The following is a 23,168-nucleotide window of genomic DNA, read 5'->3' on the forward strand; positions in this document are numbered from 1 at the left end:
ATCTACCGAGTACTTCTGTAGTTTTTCAGCTCAAGGTGGTCAGCCCAGCTGGAGAGTAGTAGCCCTACTTTTGGACTAATGCCCAAGGTGAGAGTCTCGGAGTCCGAGAACGGTGATCTCATTACGCCAATCATGGCTAGGGACGTTCAGAGGATGTCTGGTCACTAGCAAAGGACAAGTTTTCTGGGACGAATGGTTTTCCGCCCTTCTTCTTCAGGAGGTACTGGCCCATCGTCCAGCGTGAGGTGGTGGCATGTATCCAACAATTCTTTTATATGTCCTCAATGCCTAAGGAATGGAAGAGAACATTTGTCACTCTAATTTTCAATAGGCGGGATGCTATTGAGCCGAACCATTACATGTCTATTAGCCTTCGCTCAACTCTCTACAAAGTCATTACGAGGGTTATGGTTGCCAGACTCAGGGAGATTCTTTCCAGACTCATCAAGTTGGAGCAGAGGGCCTTTGTGGGAGGCCGGGGCATTTCTGACAACATCCTAGTTGTTCAAGAGTTCATGCATGATCTTTAGAGAGCTCCAAGTCGATGGAGTCTTATGACGATCAAATTGGATATCAACCGGGCCTATGACTGGATGAGCTAGAGCTTCCTCTCTTCCTCCCTAGCGAGCTTTGGGATCCATGAGGTGTGGATACGGTGGATCATAGGGTGCATTCAGGACCCGTCCTTCACCATTATAGTGAACGACATGCCTACAATCTTTTTCCACTCCACTGTCGATCTTCGATAAGGTTGCTCTCTTTCTCCTTACCTATTCATTATTTGTGGTGATGCTTTGTCCAGAGCGTTTTGTGTTGCCACCTTGATGTAGACCTTTGAGGCCTATAGGCTTACCTTATATCCCGAGCTAATCTCTCACCTTCTCTGTGCAGATGATTGCATGCTCCTTGCCCAAGCCTTGAGACAGAGCGCTTGGACGAATGGGGGAATCCTGGAGGACCACTACATTACTTCAGGTCAGCAACTCAACCTAACCAAATCAGCAGTCTACTTTAGCCCAAAGATTAAGTCGCATCTTAGGATTGACATCAAGGAGATCCTAGGTATATAAGAGCAGGTTGGCAATTGGGGATACTTAGGTGTACCCATTATAAGGAGGTGATAGTGGATGATAGAGTGCAGCAAGATCGAGCAGGGCATCAGACAAAGGCTGGAGGGGTGGCAGGCGCTCTATAATGGGTAGGGTGACATTGGTGAGATAAGTCCTCAGCTCGCTCTGGTCTACTTGCTGACTCACACTGCTATGCCCAAGGCTCCTCTAGTGAAGGTGGAGTAGCTGTTCGGGAATTTCATATAGAGAGTGTTAGATGGCAGGAGGGGACTCCATCTTTTCACTTGAGAGGTGGTATATCAGCCCCGAGGCTATGGGGGTCTGGGATCTATTCTTTGCTGATAAGGAGGGAGGCTATGGCGGCCAGACATGTCGCTTGGTTCTTGCTTGAGCTGGATAGCCTATGGAGCTCGTTAATGAAGGCTAAGTACGGTGACCAGGCCATGGCGCCAGACTTCCAGGCTAACCGGTGCAGCTCCTTTATTTGGCAGGAGATGTGCTCTCATGCTCTAGAGGTGACGACTCAGATTCGGTGGGTAGTCGGTGATGGCCAGTCGATAGATGTGTTGAATGATATGTGGGTGTCTGATCTTTCTATCAACTATGGCCCACATTGGTTGATGTGGAGAGCTCGGGCCTTAGGATGTGCAATCTCTTCAATCCATAGGAGTGGAGATGGGATAAAGTGAAGGTCCAACACTTCTTTGGGGATCAGTTGGCAGAGGATCCTAGTCGTACCAGTTTCCAGGGAGGAGGACCTGATAGAAGGACTCGAGTCCGACTAGCAAATCCAAGGTGAGAGCTAGTAACCTTGGGGAGTTGTACAGAGTTGAGACATCTCGGTCAATGGATGGTGGCTGGCTTTGGAGGCTCCGTTTTCACCCTCAGGTTGCTTTGTTTCTTTGGAAGATGGTATGGCGTTGCCTCCCGCCCTAGGAGTTTTAAGTAGATGGGATGTGAGGCTCCACCCTACTTGTGATGGGTGCCGAGATGTAGAGGAGTCCATGAGCATGTGTTGTTTCATTGCCCAAGGGTAGTCCAGGTGTGGTAGTTGGCTAGAGGCAACTGAGGTTTCTTGCAGTCTCCGACCCTGACTGCAACTTTCTTTGCTCACCTGAAGGGGTCCATCAGCAGACTTGTCACTAGTGATAGGGGAGTCAGCACTACCTAAGTTGCTTATCACATTTGGCTGGATAGAAATGCCAGACGTTTGAGGGACAAAGGTAGAATCTGAGGATTGTACCTGATAGGAAGCTTCTTTATGCAGATGAGTTTGCTTAGGCTCAAACAATCAAAGGATCTAGAATTGCTAGAGATACTAGGGGGCCCCACTCAACTCTTAGAGAGACTCAAATGATTTTTATCTCTTGGGAACCCCATCTTCAAGCTTTCTCAAGGTAAACTTCGATGGTAATGTGTCTAAGGATGGAGGATGAGGAGGAGCTGGATTTGTGATTAGAGACACTAATTCGAGATTGATTGCAGTGGTAGGCTCTATGACACTTCTATTCCTATAGTCGAGCTCAGAGCTGCTTGAAAAGAGATCACCGACGCACGGGTCAATTTGGAGGCAGATCATATTCACCTGGAAGGAGATTCAGCAACTGTGATTGGGTAGATCTAGGGCCATGCCAGGGTAGGCGATGAGCACTCATTATTGTAGGATATTCGCAACTTATTGAGGGACTGTGTGGCCTCCTAGGCCATCCGTACTTATCGAGAGGAAAACAGGGCAGTTGATTGGGTCGCCTCATATGTTGCGCACCACTCTAGTGGCTGGATTTGTGATAGCTACTAGTCTGCTCCACCCCTCTTCGTCACCTCTTTTTTTTGATTTTATTGGATGTAGTCATGCTAAAACGGTATGATATATCCAGCTTAACAAAAAAATGCCTGTTCAAAATTCAAGGATAATCTACTTTGACGTTTCTCTCTGTTTGAAAATTTCGAGCTCGATACCGCTGCTCAGATAGTAAGGCATGTGCCAGTAAAGGCAAAGTTTAATGGATACAACCAAGCAACAGGAACAAACCAATAAGGATAGCAATTAAGTTGGATTGGATCAGGTAAATCTATTTCCGATCTATTTAATCCAGCTTACTTAATATATTTAGCCTATTTAAATATATTTAATCTAATAAAAAATTATTTAACTTATTTATTCTTGCTTGATTTATTTAATAAATAGATTATATGCAACTGATTTAAATTATCTATTTAATAAAAAGATCGAATTCAAATCTAAAATTTATTTTTTTAATAAATAGATCGAATTCGGATTAATAAATTTTTGATAAATAAAGATAGGACATTATCAGCGTCTCCAAAAAAAAAAAAAAAAAAAAAAAAAAAAAAAAAAAAGCAGCATAAGCAGCTGAGTCTAAATTGGATAATGATCTGATTTAATTATTAAATAAATTAAAATAGATTAAACGGGTTAAAAGATCCTGAGGGCCATTCACTACTCGCACCTGGGTGCCGCCCGCGGTAAGTGACACGTCTTCGTGATTCGCCTACGGCAATAAGCTAGGCGTGGGACACGTTTGCGACGTTGATCCAGAGAACGTGGGCCGGCCAGCCAGCCGTTTGCCTCCCTCCTGCCTATTTGTGTTGCTCCTCCTCTCGAGAACTTTCTAGCGTGAGCTCTGAAATTTCGAAGAAAAAAAAATTTCTTCTTCTTCTAGTTCTGCTTCTAATTGAGAAAAAATTCTTAGGGGGATGGGGAAGATAGGGTACCTGGAGATGAAGACGGATAGGTTGGCGGACGATTTGATCGAGTCGGATCTCAAGGAGCTCGGGATCGCGGCCAAGAAGCTCGCCAGCCATGCCTTCAAGCTTGGCAGTGGACTTGGGTTCGGCACCACCTTCTTCCAATTCCTCGCTTCCTTTTCAGCAATGTGAGACTCGCCTTGTTAGATCCTTTATTCCCCTGTGACCGCTTTATTCTGATTTCTTTTTTCGATTTCTCTGTACGTATGCTTTTAATGACAACTAAGTTCATTTCGGGTACCAGTTACTCTCTGTTCATCATCGATCCATTCCTCTCTTGTTTAGTATTAACTTAAATTGCAAGAGAAAATCTGTTGATTGTGGCAGTTGATTATTTCTACCATAATCTTTGAGGTGTTAGATTTAAATCTATTCTGCAAAGTCCTAAGTTTCTTGTTTCAGAATCATATAATATTCTCATCAGTCTAAAAAAATAAGGATATTGAGTCTGAAGGGTTTTTCTGTTCTTTTGAGGAAAAAAACGTTGGATACGGCCTTTATTTTGATAATGGTCTCCTTTTCTCTCTAACAATTCATTTTTTTCCCGATGCGAGCGGCGCAGATCATGACCATATGACTGCTTAGCGATTGAAGGTATTGTCTTTATGGACAGATGTCGTTGCATCTTTTAAAACAAATTTTTTGATAACGGCGAGGTACTTCCCTGCGCCTCGTGTAAAAAGAGATATATTGGATGGTCCATGGAGTAGAAGACTCCAACAAAGAACTAATAGTAATTTTTCTGGAGTGGGCCGAGTGGCTAAAGTTTTTAAGGTTTTTTGCCTACTAGCACGATTGATGAACAGGTTTTCCTGAAAATATTGGCTGGTTTCATGATATCGATGAAGTTTGTGTTCCTTTGTTCAAATATCATCATTTGTTGCGTTCAAGGATGCAAACATGGATAGTGCTTCTTCTTTATGTCTTCATCTATAAATTAATGTTTGGTGCTGGCATAAGTCGTTCTAATTCACTCATTATGCTATACCTGAATTAGTCTAAATTGGATAGCAAGAAGGCCTATACCTTATATCATCGTGGGGAATATAAAACCATTACATGCTTGATTCCACAATGGACCTGATGTACTATTAGGGTTGACAACCCCCCTCCTTCCGCGCCAAAAAGAAAAAGACTCATTTTTCTTAAAATCCAGATTTGGTTCTAGAAAATGGGATTGGACTATATTGTAGGTGTAATCTAGTTAAATAAGGGATTCAAAATATTACCTTGAATCAATGAGAAGTGCATGAGGGTTGTTCAAGAACTCACTCAAATGAAATGCAAACAAAACCGAAAGTCTTAAAAAAAGTCTGTGCTTGGAGAAGTTATGCAGCAGCAGGCCTCAACAGAACTATTAATATAAGGTTATGAATGACCAGAACTGTTGCAATTATGGTGCTCAGGATGAAAACCGAGCAGGCAAGACTAAGACAAGTGAGTGGCTTTCACCAACCTACAGAAGAATCTAGGAGACGGAGATAGTTGCTCCTTATGCGAAGAATGAAATGAACAGCTAGGTATGGGTTAATCTGGGGCTGGAGATCATTCAAGACAAATTAGTGGGAGAAAGGTTCATATCGTGCACAATCATAGTTGGGCTACTTTATTTTTCTTTTTCTTATATTCATACTCAATGGCTGCCAGGACGCTCAGAGATGAATCATGAGGAAAAATAAGAGCTTAAAAGTGTATAGCTAGTTTTGCTTATGGATTTAGTGGTGCAAGCCTTTGGTAAGAGCTTTGTGGTGAGAAAACCATATATTTGTAACTGTTCAGTGGCTAGAGAATGGGAAAGAACTATAATAAGGAAGCTTCAGTTGGGATGTGTTAGACTAAAGACTCAATTCACCTTAATGCGATCTTTGATCGTTTAAACATTTTGTCCTAGCGGTTCATGTTGCCAGTGGTGCAAGTCCCTAGCAAGAGCATGGTGGTCGGAAAAGTTTCTTTTCTATCACCATTAATTGAAAATGGAATGGAAAAGAATTGGATAGAGGGAAAGCTTTCACATGGACATCTGACCAGAGCTCTGGTTCACGTTTTGATGAAAGCTTTGAAGATCTAAACTTCCAATAGTGATTTGGTAGGATAGGTTGATGATCTACAAACATGCAGAGGATAATTTTGATTTCTAATTCAAAAGGTGGATATGAGCTATGGATGCTTTGACTTTTGGGAATTGTTCTTTGATGATTTCATGAAAGCTCCTGATCAGGATTTTAGGACGTGTTATTTAGATTATAAAGGCTTAAAAGAAATGTGAAATACATCAGCACAACTGAAGGCAATAAATTATTATACATACATGATGCCAGGGGGTTATAGCAGAACACTCAAAGCAAGAAGAAACAAAAGGAAAGGAAACACAATATGTGTAGGCAATATACTTAATGAACTTCGACATACTTGCCACATACAAATGCATTTTTAAGCCTTTCAAGCTTTGGATGCTATAAAGTACTCTTCAGATCCCATTATTTGCTGAAGATTTTGATGTCCTGAATTCATGTTGCTTCAATACTTAGATTTGCATACTGAGAAGAAAAAGAAGAGACAATTAGGAAAGAAAGGGGCATGTGGAGTATTCCTCCTTAAGATGGAGGCATGACATGTAATCCATCGCAAAGAAAATCCAAATTTGTGAGAACATATTTTCTTCCTCTCTTGTAGACTTTCCTCTAAAGATGCGCACATAACTCCATTGCCTACTTAGGAACATCTGGGATTTTTAAAGCTCTTCCATCAGCAATCTTTCCTACTTATCTATGTAAACTCTAGCTGTTTATACTTTTACATTTCATTTTTTCAGCTTAATGTTACGGATTGCAACTTTCTACTTATGTGTTGAGAGTATTTACATATTATAATTAAATAAGACGGCTAAGGCATTATTGCTTGTACTTTCAAAGGGGAACTAGGTTTACTTTAATCTGTTATGACTTCATTGTTGGTTGTTCTGTATCTGCTGGATCTAAATGTTCTGACATCTGATGAGTATACACAGTTATGCTTTGATTAAACAGCAGTGCCTGTGCCAGGAGATGCTTTATAATTAAATAAAACAGCTAAAACATTGTTATTTGTACTTTCACATGGGAACTGGGGTTTGGTCAATCAGTTATGACTTCTCTGTTGGTTGTTCTGTATCTGCTGGATCCAAATGTTCTGACATCAGACGATGATACTCAGTTATACTGAGATTAAAACAACAGTATATGTACCAGGAAATGCTTGGTTTTTGTGACTTGAACAAAACAAGCTGCAGTTTTGTTAATTTTTCTTGATGCTTGGTTGTTTTCCTTGGATGCCGTAATGTAACTTCATTGAAGGGAGAGATAGTGAATTGTTATAGCTGTTGCCATAGACTTTGTATTGATGCTTATGTGATGTCGCATGCATCTTTAGTTAGAATTTGCCTCACTTTTATGCAACTTTTCTGTTCCATTTTATAACTGTGTAGATCAGTAATGTACCCCATGTTAGATTTTTATTAAATAATGATTAAAAGTTTTCATACTTAAAATATATATATTATACATATATGTTAATAAGGGAGTTTGGCTTGGTGGTTGGTGCGTTGTTTGGGTGGGGATGAGATAACAGGTTCGATTCCCATTCCCTCCTTTTTATTTCTATTATGTAAAGCTTGGTTTTCTGTGCCTGTGCTTGTCCGAGCCGAGGTTCTCTGCAGCCGAGCTGGGCATGTGCTTGTCCGAGCCGAGGTTCTCTGCAGCCGAGCTGTGCCTGTGCTTGTCCGAGCGAAGGTTCTTTGCGCATGTGCTTGTGCTCGCTGGGCCCTGCCCCTGCTCGTCCGAGGTTCTGTGTGCCTGTGCTCGTCCGACCCACCTCAACTGAAGCGCGAAGAGCCGAGGCCGAGGTCGGACCACAGGTGTGATGAGCCCAGAGGAGCCGAGGTCGGACAACGGGTACGATGAGCCAAGAGGTGCGTGGGCCGTGCCTCGCACCCATAGCACGAGGAGCCACGTCGCTTCCTCGTTAGCACCTCTTCGCAACCAACCTCGCATCCGCTGGCCATACTCCCAGTGTTTTTTCAAACTTTCTTACCGGTTTCGACCGTTGGATCGTTTTTGGGTCGCGTCTGTCCCGAAGAAGTCTATAAATAGACCTCTTCGGATTAGACAGGATATAAAAAAAATTGAAAACAGAGAACTTCTATTCTCCCTGTTTGCTGTTTTTCTTTCAATCAACGGGCTTGCTGCATACTGATTCTGGGTTCGAAAGCTTCTTTGATCCGTGCAAATCATTGAGGCAGAAGGAACAGTGCGAGAGGCTGTTGTATCTCAGGAGTAGAACGCCATCCAAGCCTAGTGCACTGTAAGGCGGCGAAATCTACTTCAAGGAAAGTGACCAACATACCACGCCTCAGCATCTCGGGTTCCATTTTTCCACTTTCTCTATTTATTTTCTGTAAGCCTATTTCTGCCTATTATTTATTGAAGTAGAGTATTATAGATTTAAAATTTTCTGGGACAGTTTTTTTACCAACATTCTTGAAGTAGATTATTTCCTACATATAATAGGCTAGTACTTAGAGTTACCCCAATGGCCAATGCAAGTGACCCGGTTCCTCCTGAAAAATTTAATGGAAATAACTTTAAACGTTGGAGACAGAAGATGGATATCTTCTTAACCACACTTGGGTTATTTTCCATAATCTTTGACTCTCCTCCAAATGAGGAAGAGAATGAACCAGCTAGAACTTGTAATTTGGAGGAATTTAAGAAGAAAGACTACCTGTGTAGGGGAAGGATTATGTCCTATCTTACTGATCCCCTTTTTGATGTCTACTGCACTTTTAAAACCTCCAAGGAGATTTGGGATGATCTTAATAAGAAATATGGTATCCAAGATGCCGGAATGGACAAGTATGCTGCTAGTCAATTCCTGTCTTATAAAATGGTTGACACCAAGCCCGTAGTTGACCAAGCCCATGAGTTAACAGTGATTTATCATGAATTAGGCTTAAGGGGAATGGGAATAACTGAGAGCCTTCAAGTTGCTTGTACCATTGACAAGCTCCCACCTTCTTGGAAAGACTTTGGGTTATCCCTGAAACATAAAACCGAGGATATGACAATGAAAACTCTATTGTCTGCCATTAGGATCCAAGAACAACACCTTGAGAAAGATAATGAGCAACTCATGAATCCTGAGCTTCTAACCAAGGTGAACTTTGTAGAAGGCCAGAATAAGACCCATAAATTCAAGAACTCCAAATTTGAAAAGGGTGGACCTAAAAACAAAAGAAAACCTATGAAGCCAAAACATCATATCAATAAGAATGATCGGAAGCCGATTTGCTACAATTGTGGGAAACTCGGTCATATGGCTCGAGTATGCCGGATGAAGAAGAAGAAGTATCAGAACTATGAACATGCACCTTCTCAACCTGCAAATCCACAAACCAACATGGTGCTATCCAGTACTGGTCCTACTAGTACTGATGATCGGTATGTAACTTTAAGTCCAGAATTAAATTTGGCAATTTGCTCTACCGATTGGTTAGTGGATACAGGTGCGAATGTTCATATGTGTACTGATCATACCCTTTTTACTACTTATCAGGTCCGCAGCGGCCTAACAGTAACTATGGGGAACTCCACCTCGGCACGAGTGCTTGGAACTGGAAAAGTACTTCTAAGGCTTACGTCTGGGAATGTGCTTACACTATTTAATGTGTACCATGTGCCCGATGGAAGGAGGAATCTGATCAGTGGTTCTCTTCTAAATAGAAGTGGTTATTCTTTGTTATTTCAATCTAAGAAAGTGATTATAACAAAGAATGGAACATTTGTAGGCAAAGGCTATGAGTGTGATGGCTTGTATGTAATAAATAATGTATCTTTGGATTTTTCTTCTGATAATAATAATAAAATTGTGCTTTCAATATGTTCTTCATCTCTTTGGCATGCTAGATTAGGACATGTGAATAATAATACTATTAAAAGAATGATTAGCTCTGGTTTATTGCCTAATGTTTCATTAAATGAAAAGGAAAGGTGTCAAATTTGTGTTCAATCTAAACAACCTAGAAAACCATTTAAAATAGTAAATAGAAATTCAACTTTATTAGAATTAATACATTCAGATGTATGTGATCTAAATGGAACTTTGACTAAAGGGGGTAGAAGGTATTTCATTACCTTCATAGATGATTATTCTAAGTATTGTCAAGTTTATTTAATAAAATCTAAAGATGAAGCATTTGAGATGTTTAAGAGTTATAAATCTTTAGTAGAAAATCAACTTGACAAGAAAATAAAGATTCTCAGGTCAGACAGAGGAGGAGAATACACCTCTAATGACTTGAATGAATTCTGTAGAGTTAATGGAATTCTACATGAAGTTACACCTCCCTATTCACCTCAGTCTAATGGAGTGGCTGAAAGGAAAAATTGGACTCTGCAAGATATGGTAAGATCTTTGCTTGCCAACTCAAGTTTACCTGAGGTTTGGTGGGGGGAAGCAATGCTTACTGCATGTTTTCTGCTTAATAGGGTTCCATTTAAAAGTTCTAATGAATCTCCTTATGAACTTTGGAAAGGAAGAAAACCTAACCTAAACTTTGTAAAAGTTTGGGGTTGTTTGGCTAAGGTTAATATTCCTTTAATCAAGAAAAGAAAATTAGGACCTAATACTTTTGATGCTGTGTTTCTTGGTTATTCTCTTAATAGTGTTACTTATAGGTTCTTAGTCATTAGTTCTGATATTAATGGCATAGAAAAGAATACTATAATTGAATCTAAAGATGCTTCTTTCTTTGAAGACATTTTTCCATTTAAGGATAAAATAGAAAAGCATGTAATAGATAGATCTAATGATGCATCTTGTAGTTCGCCATCTAATTCTCTAATTATTCCTAATAATGAAAATGAAAATGAACTTAATGATATTAATGAACTTGGTAAAGGAAAAAGAATTAGGAAAAAGAAAGATTTTGGATCTGATTTCTATACTTTTATGGTTGAAGATGATCCTAAAACTTATAAAGATGCTATGAACTCATTAGATTCTATGTTTTGGAAGGAAGCTATTAATAGCGAAATGAATTCACTTATGACTAATAAAACATGGTTTTTAACTGACTTACCACCTGGTAGTAAGGCTATAGGTTGTAAATGGATATTTAAGAAGAAATTAAGACCTGATGGTTCTATTGAAAAATATAAAGCAAGATTAGTTGCTAAGGGCTTTTCTCAGAAAGAGGGTATTGACTACTTTGATACATATTCTCCTGTGACTAGGATAACCACAATTCGTACTTTAATTGCACTGGCTTCAATCCATAATTTGATAATTCATCAAATGGATGTCAAGACTGCCTTCCTTCATGGTGATTTAGAGGAAGAGATCTATATGGATCAGCCAGAGGGATATGTGGCTCAAGGACAGGAAAAAAAAGTTTGTAGGTTAGTCAAATCCCTCTATGGTTTAAAACAAGCTCCTAAGCAATGGCATAGGAAATTTGATAAAATAATTGTTTCTTATGGCTTTAAAGCAAATGAATCAGATAAGTGCTTATATTCAAAGTTAGAAAATGATTCATGTATTATCTTGTGTTTATATGTTGATGATATTTTAATTTTTGGTACTGATATGAATATGGTGACTGATATCAAAACTTTCTTGTCTAATAATTTTGATATGAAAGATTTAGGTCAGGCAGAGGTAATTCTTGGTAACAGGATTACCAGAATACCTGATGGTATAATTTTTGATCAATCACAATATATTGAGAAAATATTGAAGAAGTTTGATAAGTACAACTGTAAACCAGTGAGTACACCTTATGAGCATGGTTTGAACTTGAAGTGCAATAAAGGTGATCCAGTGGCCCAAGAGAAATATGCTCAAATTATTGGGACACTGATGTATGTTGCAAATACAAGTAGACCTGACATTTCTTATGCTATAGGAAAGCTTAGTAGGTTTAATAGTTGCCCTAGTCTTAGTCACTGGGAAGCACTGGATAGAGTACTTAGATACTTGAGAGGTACCATGTATTATGGTTTACATTACTCAAGATTTCCCGCTGTACTTGAAGGATACAGTGATGCTAGTTGGATCACTGATTCAGTGAATCGAAAAGGAACTAGTGGATACATATTCATGTTGGGTGGTGCAGCTGTTGCTTGGAGATCATCCAAACAAACTGTGATCACAAGATCCACTATGGAGGCTGAGATTGTAGCCTTAGATTCTGCAAGTCAAGAAGCAGAATGGTTTAAGAATCTTATGTCTGAAATACCTATTATGGAAAAGCCTATACCTGCTATCTCTTTGTTATGTGATAATGAAGCTGCAATTAATACTTGTAGAAATACTGAGTATAACAAGAGAAACAGAAGACACATTAGTGTGAGACATAAGACTATTAGATACCTAATTAAAAATGGTATCATAACTTTGGAATTTGTTGGATCTAAAGATAACCTAGCAGATCCTTTAACTAAAGGACTGGCTAGAAGCAAAGTCATAGAAACATCAAAGGGGATGGGACTGAAACCCATAAGGAATCATTGACAATGGCAACCCAACCTTTTCTGACTGGAGATCCCAAGACGAAAGGTTCAACGGAAAAAACAAGTTGTTTAATGATTAGTTAGCAATATAATAAAATGACTTTATGTCATTTGGTCTCTCCCTGTGATGTGAGTGCTAAATACAGCAGAGGTATACGGAAGAGTTTAAAACTCTGAATGAGTCCGAGACTATGGCAAGGTGCTGTGCTGCGAGCACCCTTAGAGGACTCACCTATGTGAGTGTGACTGTGTGGCCGCAGTCTATGGGGATAAGGGTTTAACCCCTAGAGCACTCATGAAACTGAGATATTGGTGCATAAGGCCAGAAAAAGCACCACCTATAATGAACCCAGTATTTGCATTTGTCATGGGTGAAGTATATAGAAATCTGAACCAAAGGATTTGGTTCAAAGCTTTTTAGCTACCACTTTACCTTTCAGATGAAAATATACTTTCACTAGGTAAAGGTTCAAAGCCGCAAGCTACCTTTATTGAAGTCGTGACATAAACAAGCCCGGTTTGACTATTTTTTATTTTATAAAGTTTTGAAAACATTTTAATCAGGTGGGGGAATGTTAGATTTTTATTAAATAATGATTAAAAGTTTTCATACTTAAAATATATATATTATACATATATGTTAATAAGGGAGTTTGGCTTGGTGGTTGGTGCGTTGTTTGGGTGGGGATGAGATAACAGGTTCGATTCCCATTCCCTCCTTTTTATTTCTATTATGTAAAGCTTGGTTTTCTGTGCCTGTGCTTGTCCGAGCCGAGGTTCTCTGCAGCCGAGCTGGGCATGTGCTTGTCCGAGCCGAGGTTCTCTGCAGCCGAGCTTGTCCGAGCCGAGGTTCTCTGCAGCCGAGCTGTGCCTGTGCTTGTCCGAGCGAAGGTTCTTTGCGCATGTGCTTGTGCTCGCTGGGCCCTGCCCCTGCTCGTCCGAGGTTCTGTGTGCCTGTGCTCGTCCGACCCACCTCAACTGAAGCGCGAAGAGCCGAGGCCGAGGTCGGACCACAGGTGTGATGAGCCCAGAGGAGCCGAGGTCGGACAACGGGTACGATGAGCCAAGAGGTGCGTGGGCCGTGCCTCGCACCCATAGCACGAGGAGCCACGTCGCTTCCTCGTTAGCACCTCTTCGCAACCAACCTCGCATCCGCTGGCCATACTCCCAGTGTTTTTTCAAACTTTCTTACCGGTTTCGACCGTTGGATCGTTTTTGGGTCGCGTCTGTCCCGAAGAAGTCTATAAATAGACCTCTTCGGATTAGACAGGATATAAAAAAAATTGAAAACAGAGAACTTCTATTCTCCCTGTTTGCTGTTTTTCTTTCAATCAACGGGCTTGCTGCATACTGATTCTGGGTTCGAAAGCTTCTTTGATCCGTGCAAATCATTGAGGCAGAAGGAACAGTGCGAGAGGCTGTTGTATCTCAGGAGTAGAACGCCATCCAAGCCTAGTGCACTGTAAGGCGATGAAATCTACTTCAAGGAAAGTGACCAACATACCACGCCTCAGCATCTCGGGTTCCATTTTTCCACTTTCTCTATTTATTTTCTGTAAGCCTATTTCTGCCTATTATTTATTGAAGTAGAGTATTATAGATTTAAAATTTTCTGGGACAGTTTTTTTACCAACACCCCAGAGTTTTTGGGATGTCTGGAATCTTCTGTATCATATACAGACAGATATACATATTCAGCCTTTTTTTTTAAACAATAAACTTGTTAGAAGTGCCTATATGTGCTGCCACAATACTGTTCTATTGATTTGATTGTTTTACCTTACTTCTGAAGTTAATAATTTAGTTTTTTGTGTGTCTTCTTACTGCAGATATCTGTTGGTATTGGACCGGACAAACTGGAGGACAAACATGTTGACTGCACTTTTAGTTCCTTACATTTTCTTGAGCTTGCCATCTGTGCTGTTTTCTTTACTGAGGTGACTATCCTTTTCTTTCTTTTATATTGGTTTTTTCTGTGGATGACCTGCAGAATGAAGGTTCAAAAATTAGGTGAACCAGAACAAATAACTTAAGGTACCAGTGTAGCGGGAATATGAGAGGATTTAAGGATGTAATTAGTGTTGGTAAAATATGTAGTGGGAATATTTTTCACCTTGAATCAACTTTACTGAATGATGGACAGATAAATGAGTACATTCCTGATAGGATTAAATTGAGGTAAATGAAGTGTAGATATGCCTTCAGGGTAGTATTTAATCAAACTCCATTGGGATTCAAAAAATAATTTCAAAAAACAATAGTCAGGTCACCTTTGACATAGCATCAGGATGTTAGGCAGTGGAGAAGGCTCGCAAGTATGATACTAGGATGAACAATGGCTATATTAGATATGGTTTGTTATTGGATATATAAAGTAATGATAGACAACTATTATGTATTGGATGACAATTTAGGCCAGAACTGCTCTTCCTTGGAGGAAGTTAAATGGTTGAAAAAATGTCTGGGTATGGGGGTACTGAATGGGCTACAGATTTTTTTGTAAAGGTTTGATAGGAGACTGTGAGAAATGGTTTAATTTTTTATATAATAATCTCAGAGGATTTAGCCTTGGTTATGTATTAACTAATTGAGAAGGAAACTTGGAAGTGCCACTGAACAGATCAGACAAGTCTTGTTGTTTATGATATATTTTCCCATGGTTTGGTCTTCAATTTTATTGAGATATTTTGCAGGGGGGAGGTTGGTAAATGGATTGCATTTATTGCTGTTGTGCTGCGACTCTTCTTTCCCCGGCAATTTCCAGGTATATGTTTTAATGTTAATCTAGCTTGATCTATCATGTTCCTGTTTCTAGTATCCCCTTAGCGGCACAAATACTCTGAAGGTCTTAATTATCAGCAATTGTTTAGTCATAATGTGTCTATTTGTTCATGCACTTATAATTGGTTCTATTTTTTTCTTTTTCCTTTTTCTTTGTACAAATGTTTTATTTGTTTAATCTTTGTCAATTCCCAATCAGTAATAGAGAATTGTGGTTTTGAGATTTATATTTGCTGACTTTTCATAAGTTATTTTTTCCTCCTTGCTATTTATGAAATGCAGCATCTTGAAATTTAAGAAGTGTTGGTCATGTATGGAATTGGAATGGTCGATATTTATGTAACCCACTCTACAATAGGAAGCACAAGATGTTACCAACTACCCTTTCAACCTGAAAATATGACAGTCTCCTTTCTGTACGACCAATGAGAGATTTATGTAATTATTTATTTGTTTATTTACCCCAGATGTTATTTTAGCTCAAATTATGTTTGCTTCTTTTTCTGTTTCTTTTTTCCCTGGTTTGGAAGAAAATGCTTTATGATCAGAGGCATTAATTCGTTCTTGGTGTTGATGGACTCGCACATAATTGCAACCATATTACATGAGTGTCTCCCCATCTATATGAGTTTGGTTTGTAAGGCATGTTTTCTGCTCTTACCAGAAGCACTAATGCATAATCAATTGAACACTTCAAAGTCTTTTGCTAAATTAACAATATTTCCACCTTTCAACTCTGAATTGAGTCTGGTGTATAAACTGTGTCCGCAAGTATTTGCATGCCTATCATATATTGTACAAGCTGATTAACCATTTTCAGGGTCATTACACATATACACACTGAAAAGAAGGATAAAAAAAAAGGAGATTAACCATTCAAGGAGGAGGATTTATCCAAGCTACCTTGTACCATTGTGCTTTGGTGCCTCCAAACATTAAAGCATCATCCTATGGGTCTTGCTTCCTGTGGAAACTCCTGAATCATCATACTATTTATTTAGTGATAAATTTCTGCTGAATGTCTATATACGGTCATGCTCAAAACTTTTGAACCACAAATATCTTGGATCGTGGAGAAGTTATGTCAGCATTCTCCTATCCTTTGTGTAGATTATTTTTGAAACTATATCCTTTGAAATCTTGCTAAATGATCCACCTTATAGTTGTATACATTGCTTCTTTCAAATATGTTGATCTTCCTTCCTCCTTTATTTGCATGAGTAAACGTAGTATAGGCGCATGATTCCACATCATCCCATGCTGAAGTGCCCTGGCATGGTGCACTTAACAGAAGGATACCTATACATGATGTATTATAACATGTTAAGACATCATAATACTGTAGGTAACTGATCAAAAAAATTGGATCCTTTCTTATGTGAACATTGTTCCTGTTGATCCAGACTGGTTGGAGATGCCCGCATCGTTGATCCTTCTTCTCGTGGTTTCCCCTAGCTTCTTTGCCCACACAATCAGGGACGGCCTAGTTGGCGTCGTCATATGTTTGGTCATTGGCTGCTACCTGCTTCAAGAGCACATCCGAGCATCAGGGGGCTTCAGAAACTCATTCACGAGGAGTCATGGCATATCAAATACTGTAGGTATCATTCTCTTGTTCGTCTATCCTGTCTGGTGCTTGGTGCTGCGTTTCATGTAGCCTCCTCGTTCCAGCTCTGGAAATGTTTTGTTTGCCGTTGTTGGGACGGTCGGATTTGGTTATTTTGAGATTGTGGATTTCCTATGGTCGTCTTTCTAATGAACCACCAAAATATTGAGATAGGCTTCTCTTTGAAATAATGGTTTTGTGCTTAAATAGGGATATTTTTCTTGTTCTGGGGATGAAGTCTGGCAGATTCGGTATGCATTGCATTGGGATTTTGGTGCACCCATGCATGCTTTTCTCTGGTTAATTTATATGACCGAATTAGAGAGCTCTTTTCTGATTTTATGAGCTGCTGCATTCACACCCATTGTGTATGAGTTGCCGATGTACCAAAAACAATAAATAAAATAAGGCCGCATTTCCAAGATGTTAACCATTTGATTCCAAATGCTGGAGTTCATGTGCGGTCTTGTCTATTTCATGGAGGAATCAGGATAATTGAAAAATGAGTCAAGATGATAAACATAATGACTTAATTGGGTCGAGATGATAATTAGGTTAACCAAATAAATGATGCATCTGGAGAAGATTTGCATTCACAATTCTGTAGCAAATCAGTTTCTTGATATCATGTTGAATAATCAATTGATTCCAAATGCTTGAGTTGATAAAGAAATGGTCGTCATTGTATGTCAGGTTTAGCATCATCCTTCATGTGCAACCTTGATTACGTACGTGGAGGAACCACGATGAGAGAAATGTGTCAAAATAATAGGCACGATGATTGAAATTAATCAATATAACACTCAAGTTAATTACATAAATAATTGGCACCGAGGGGGTTCAAAAGTCTTCTTGGGAAGTTTGGTACATAACAAAACATTGTATTCTATCCAACGAGTTTGACGACCTGTATTAAAACCATGAAGTTTGTTCCGTTCTTTACTTTTAGAGCTTGGTAAACATATTGTTTCATTCCTTGTTGTCCCAATTTAGGCTACGAGCATGGCATATAAAAGATTTAGTAAAATCTTCTAGTTTAAGAGAAACTTGATAAATGATGGTAAGTAATGGCTGACTCATCCAATGAGCAGATAATTTCTTCCTTCCGCTCCAAATAGCACAATAATAACAAAAACAACAACAATGCTATAATAATAATATAATAACAGCAATACTATTAATAATAATGACGATAATAATAAAATAGTAGAATAGAAGGAAGATCTTTATATTCTTTTTGTTTTCATCAATTGAATAAGAAAACAGAGTGCAATGCCTTTTACTCAAATCCAGATCAAATTTGTCTTCTAGTTAAAAAATGTTAAATTTTTGCTACAATAGTAACTTGTAGGAAATTCAAGTCGAGGGTCATACTATTCTAGAACTAAACCGCGACTTCTACATTGTGTTGGCCTAATTTCTTTTAAGGCGGAAGCTATGTCTCCATTTCTAGACCTAAATATTATCGTACCATTAGGTCAAAAAAGTGTGAAATCCTTAAGAGTCACTGAATCCTCGTACGTCTCAAGGTGTTATCTGAAAAGTTCAATGCAATAGAACATATAGGAAAGTTAAAATCATGGCTTCCAGAAGTTAGACAATGATCAAGTCTGGAATATGATAGATTCTAATCACAAACCCCCTTCCAATCTATTTAAAGTGGCTAATTTGGTTTATGATATTATGTCTTATGATTCTCCTAGATCACTGGCTTTTTAAATTTCTTGGGGGTCAATAACATAAGAGATACTTGGATGCCATCCGTATTATTGGTATGTATTCCAAAAGGGGTGGAAGTGGACTTCTATGTCTTTGGTTTTGTTGAGAGGATTACAAAGAAAAGAGGTTGTTAATCTCAGTCTTAAAATTTTAAATGTGATGATTGCTGCGCCAATATGGATGGTGCACCGCACTTATAGATTTATTTAAGGATTCCAGAGCCAAGTAAATCAAGTAAATCACTCCACAAGTCGCTGGTGTGGTGTATTCTCATAAATCCCTTTGATTTGGTATCATCAAAAGTGCCATTTAATGAAACAAAGTGCCATTTAAAGTGAAATTGATGTAAAGCAACTGGGTCTCTCCCTAGCACCTTGCTCTTTATTCCTTTAGATATCTTCTTCTTTCTATCTATTTTATTGGAATTCAGCAACTGGGTCTCTCCCTAGCACCTTGCACCCTTTGTCTAGCAACCAAAAAAAAAAATCTAGATTCAAATCTCAAATGATGCATCTCCAACCATTTTAGCCTACATAATTATAATATGGATGGACCTCCCTTATTTTCTTTCTCTAAAAGAATTCTAAAAAAATATATTCTGAAAAATTATAGATACACCCCCATAAGTCTGGGGTACACTTAGATCCCAAAAATTTGAAAAGTATCAATTAGCCATCAAGACTTTCAATCCGTTGCAATGTGGCCCGACTGTCTATTTTTCTTATTACGTGAGATCACCTGATAACCAAACTTTTATAAAATTCTAGAACTGCCTTCCTAAATATATATTGATGATGAAACTTGTAAGAAAAAGTAATATTAGAAATTCCTAACTTTTTAATTAAATATATATTTTTTCTCCTATCTTAAATGTTCCAATAAAATCCTCATGAACTTGTTCCAAAGCATAGCTTAAAATGATGTGCTATAATTTTCCCCAAATTGGAACTATTATTGACCATTATAATAATTGACAACCATTATTTTCGTTGTAAAGAAACTCTTGGAGTTAGTGAACCTTCAGAAATCAACCATTTGCTTCAGCCCGCGGATGGAGGTGCAGGTGAGGCGAGAGATCAGGAGGATTCTCGAGATGCGGGAGCAGGAGGGGTCATAGAGCTACCTTAGGGTACCTATCAAGGGGAGGAGGTTGCAGGTGGTGGAGTGTTCCGAGCTGGTGCAATGGGTCCAGGACAGGCTAGAGGGCTAGAGGATGTCATCTCTATCTATGATAAGCAGGCTGACAATAGTCAAGTCGGTTTTGTGTCCCATGCTGTCTAGCTCATGTCTAATATTGTTGTTCCTAAGGCAGTGCTGATGAAGATCGATCAGCTTCTTCGGAACTTCCTATGAGGTTCGCATGGAAGTGGCCATGGAGTGCACTTGTTGGCCTAGGAGAGAGTCTGCGCACCAGTCCGCGAGGAAGGGCTGGGGTGCAATCCCTCCTAAAGAAACGAGAGGCACTCATTGCTCGTCATGCGGTAAGGTTTATCCTTGAGCCGCAGGATCTTTGGAATCAGTCATGGCAGCTAGGTACGGCCGGGTGCAAACTAATGGAGCGACCTCGAGTAGACGAAGGTGCTCTTACTTGCGGCGAGATTCGCAGGTATATACCCACCGCCTTGGCCAACACCAGATGGCTAATCGGCGTGGGCAGAATGTGGATGTGATGGAGGACTCGTGGGTGAACTCTCTTCCTTTGAGACTCTGGCCAATCATGCTCAGCATCGAGGCTGCTGACGAACTTCGAGTTTGCAATCTCCTTAGCCCAGAGGGGGTGGAGTGGGATGTCGGCATGATTGGTCGGGTATTTGGAGAGCACCTTGTAAAGCATGTTCGATCGCTCTTGATTCCGGGGTGTGTTGGCCCAAATGTGAGAGTTTGGAGCATGTCCTGTAGAGCTAGTGTCAGGGTGGGAGATGTCTTCCACACCCTCCAGCAGGAGCACAGGCTCGGGATGGATTGTGCTTGGATATGGAGTTTTGGACTCTACCTGCGGGTAATTATTTCTGTGGAAGGTGGCCTGGGAACGCCTGCCGACAAAATTATTACTGAGCAGAAGAGGACTTGGCGTTCAACCCCAGTGTCCGAATTCTCAGGTGGACGAGACGGTGGATCATGCCCTATTCCAGTGCATGTGGGCTAGGGGAGTCTGGAGACTTGTCAAGATCCCACAAGATGCTTGCGGCCAGATGGGATCTTTCCTACAAGCGATTCGTCGGTGGTCCAACGCACCCCAGATGCGCCAGGTGGCCGTTGGGGCGACCTGTACGGCTTACTAGATCTGGTTGGCTAGGAATGCTCAGACGTTTGGCAAGAGTAGTTCGTCCTTGAGATTCGTCATGAAGCGCGCCCGGGTAGAAGAAGTAGAGATCATTCATGCAGGCTTGGCATATGGACCCTCGATAGCTCGGGACATATGAAGCTCCCCTTCTGCTCAGGTAGCGCCTTGTATGATGTTTTTCACCTGGGAGCCCGCACCCTCCGAGGTTTCTCAAGGTCAATTTCGATGGATGTGTGCTGAACAGCGACAATAGAGGAGGTGCTGGTTTCGTCATTAGAGACCTGAATTATAGGATAGTGGCTGCTAGTGGCTACCAGATCTTCGATACCTCAATTTCGGGAGCAAAGCTACGGGCGGCTTAGGCTGGCCTGAGCCATGCTCGGCGCACACTACAGACCAGCTCGGTCATATTGGAGGGCAACTTGACCACTATGATTAATTGGATCCAAGGTGGCCCTGGTGGCGGAGGGGGACATCCTCTATTTCGAAATATTCGGGCTATGGTGAGTGATGATATGGCCTTTCAGACTAAGTATGTATTCAGAGGGGCTAACGGAGCTGCAGACTGAGTGACCTCTTATGTGGCCAGTCACTCCGAAGGTATCCTATGGACTGAAGAGGGGGAGCTGCCTAAAGCGCTTCGAAACTTGTTTTCTAATTTTATTGAGTGTATTCGTATTCGAATTGTATGAACCCGTTTCAGCAAAAAAAAAACTCTTGGAGTTTTTAATATTACAGTAACCATTGAAATAATAACTATTTTGATTGTCACAATAAAAAAATAATAGATGATATCAAAAAAATTAATGGCACTATTTTTTTTATTTTTTATTAGATAAAATAATATATATTTCAACCATGTGATCACTCTTGGAGAGAATTTTCATGAAAAAAATTTGAAATAAATATTATTTTATATGAAGAAAAATAACGACCACTACATGCTACTACATGCTACGATACTTAGTTACAGCAGAAGTTAATGAAAAGTAAAGATCATTATATATTTCTACATCTTTACATCAATAACAGTCATTAAGCCACTATTTAAAATTGTCCCATAGTTTTTCAATTTGGATTGGGTTTAGGTAAAATTTTTTTTAATCAAACATTATATGGTAGGCATGAGTTCAAGCTTCGACTTAACTCAGGCTCGAAAATTATCTTTTATCTACAATTGGCCAGGTTGGATCATCAATCTAAAACAAAAAGTTTACAAAAATTTGTTTTATTTTTATTTTTCTTAAGAAAATGATTGGTTTCTTTTAGTTATTTTAAATTTAAATTTTTTCCCTCCTTCAATCAATGTAGTGATTGATCTATATTTTTTTTGTTCTTTTTTAAGATTATGAGAGGCTAAATGTCACTTTCTACCTTCTCCCGCTTCTCTAGAAGGTTATGGGCTTGACCATTGGAAGCTTATCTGGATCGGGTTTTGGGTTTGGCCTGCTTGGGTCGGTTCACGGGAAGCGAGAGCCGATATTTCTTTGGTGGACCGGTCGCCGCTCTTTGAGGCGCAGTTGTGGACCGGGTTCGATGCCGCCTCCAACTGTTAGGGGCATTTACGTAAATCTACAAGCATGGAGCAAAACCGAGACCTAACCCTAGAATTAGAGCGCTCGGCCTATAAATTTCCGCCCCCCTCGCTCACCCCTCTCTCCGTCGCACTCTCGTCCGTCCCCTACCAAACCCCGCCGGGTCTCCTTCTCTTCCCACCTCCGCCCCCCTTTCTTTTATTTCGAATTCGGAGGCCTGATCGATGTATTTCTTCAATTCCTTGGTGATTGTTCCGCATCTTTTGATTTCTCCCTTTTTTTTCTTGTATTTGTTCAGCTGTTTGCAAGGTTTTAAAGTGGGTAGTCTGATGGTCTAAATCTTGGGGCCAAGGGGTTTCTCGGTGATGAGCAAAGAAATATAGATGACGAGTCCGATCTTTCCATTCAAATCATCATGAGGACGAATCGAGGCATTTGTCTGAGAGATAACCCCCCCTCTCCTCTCCTTCCGCTTTCTTTTAATCGTTTTTCTCCAAGAGTTTTTTTTTTTAATAAAGAAATCTTGTTTTCAGGCTTTTGATTGCAATAAAAATCGTAGTTTCTTTGCTGCTTAAGAATATGGCATAATGATGAAACTATTTTTTCCCGAGATCTTTTCACTGATGAGTGAAATAATCCTCCTACTCATTCTGAATGCCAGTTAGATATTAATCCCATAGATCGAAAAAAAGTCTTTTTATAATTTTCTTTATCTGATTTTGTTATTACGTTTTATTTTTTTGACCCCCCCTCATTAGGGATCGGGCGTCAGTTGAATTGGTAGTCTCTGGCCTGTTGCTCCATATTAGTCGTCAGAGTTTTTCTTGTTATTATTTTCTCTTTTTTATATATATTTTG

General features: G+C 39.8%; 1 protein-coding gene and 2 non-coding genes across 3 annotated transcripts; all 3 read left to right on the plus strand.

The window, feature by feature from the left end:
• The first annotated feature begins 3,569 nt into the window (after positions 1-3,569).
• On the plus strand, positions 3,570-17,009 carry LOC103721175 (cold-regulated 413 plasma membrane protein 2-like). Its single transcript, XM_008811254.6, has 5 exons — positions 3,570-3,708; positions 3,785-3,967; positions 14,215-14,322; positions 15,079-15,149; positions 16,570-17,009. The coding sequence occupies exons 2-5, from the start codon at positions 3,789-3,791 to the stop codon at positions 16,821-16,823; spliced, it is 612 nt and encodes a 203-aa protein (XP_008809476.3). The 5' UTR covers positions 3,570-3,708; positions 3,785-3,788; the 3' UTR covers positions 16,824-17,009.
• Positions 17,010-22,667: 5,658 nt separating this feature from the next.
• On the plus strand, positions 22,668-22,758 carry LOC113463653 (small nucleolar RNA SNOR75). The gene has a single exon (XR_003388320.3). It is a non-coding gene; the product is annotated as a small nucleolar RNA SNOR75 (small nucleolar RNA).
• A 131-nt stretch (positions 22,759-22,889) lies between these two features.
• LOC113463652 (small nucleolar RNA Z105) lies at positions 22,890-22,964 on the plus strand. Its single transcript, XR_003388319.1, has one exon. It is a non-coding gene; the product is annotated as a small nucleolar RNA Z105 (small nucleolar RNA).
• The last annotated feature ends 204 nt before the right edge of the window (positions 22,965-23,168 follow it).

Source organism: Phoenix dactylifera, chromosome 1 (genome assembly GCF_051530095.1).
Source record: "Phoenix dactylifera cultivar Ajwa chromosome 1, Ajwa_hap1_PhDact_Kaust_v1.1, whole genome shotgun sequence".
Lineage (NCBI taxonomy): Eukaryota > Viridiplantae > Streptophyta > Magnoliopsida > Arecales > Arecaceae > Phoenix > Phoenix dactylifera.

Bases quoted from the DNA above. Each gene is read 5' to 3' on its own strand.
- LOC103721175 (XM_008811254.6), top strand. From the start codon at position 3,789: ATGGGGAAGATAGGGTACCTGGAGATGAAGACGGATAGGTTGGCGGAC. The intron at 3,968-14,214 runs GTGAGACTCGCC...TTCTTACTGCAG, and splicing joins CTCGCTTCCTTTTCAGCAAT to ATATCTGTTGGTATTGGACC. The intron at 15,150-16,569 runs GTATATGTTTTA...CTGTTGATCCAG, and splicing joins CTTTCCCCGGCAATTTCCAG to ACTGGTTGGAGATGCCCGCA.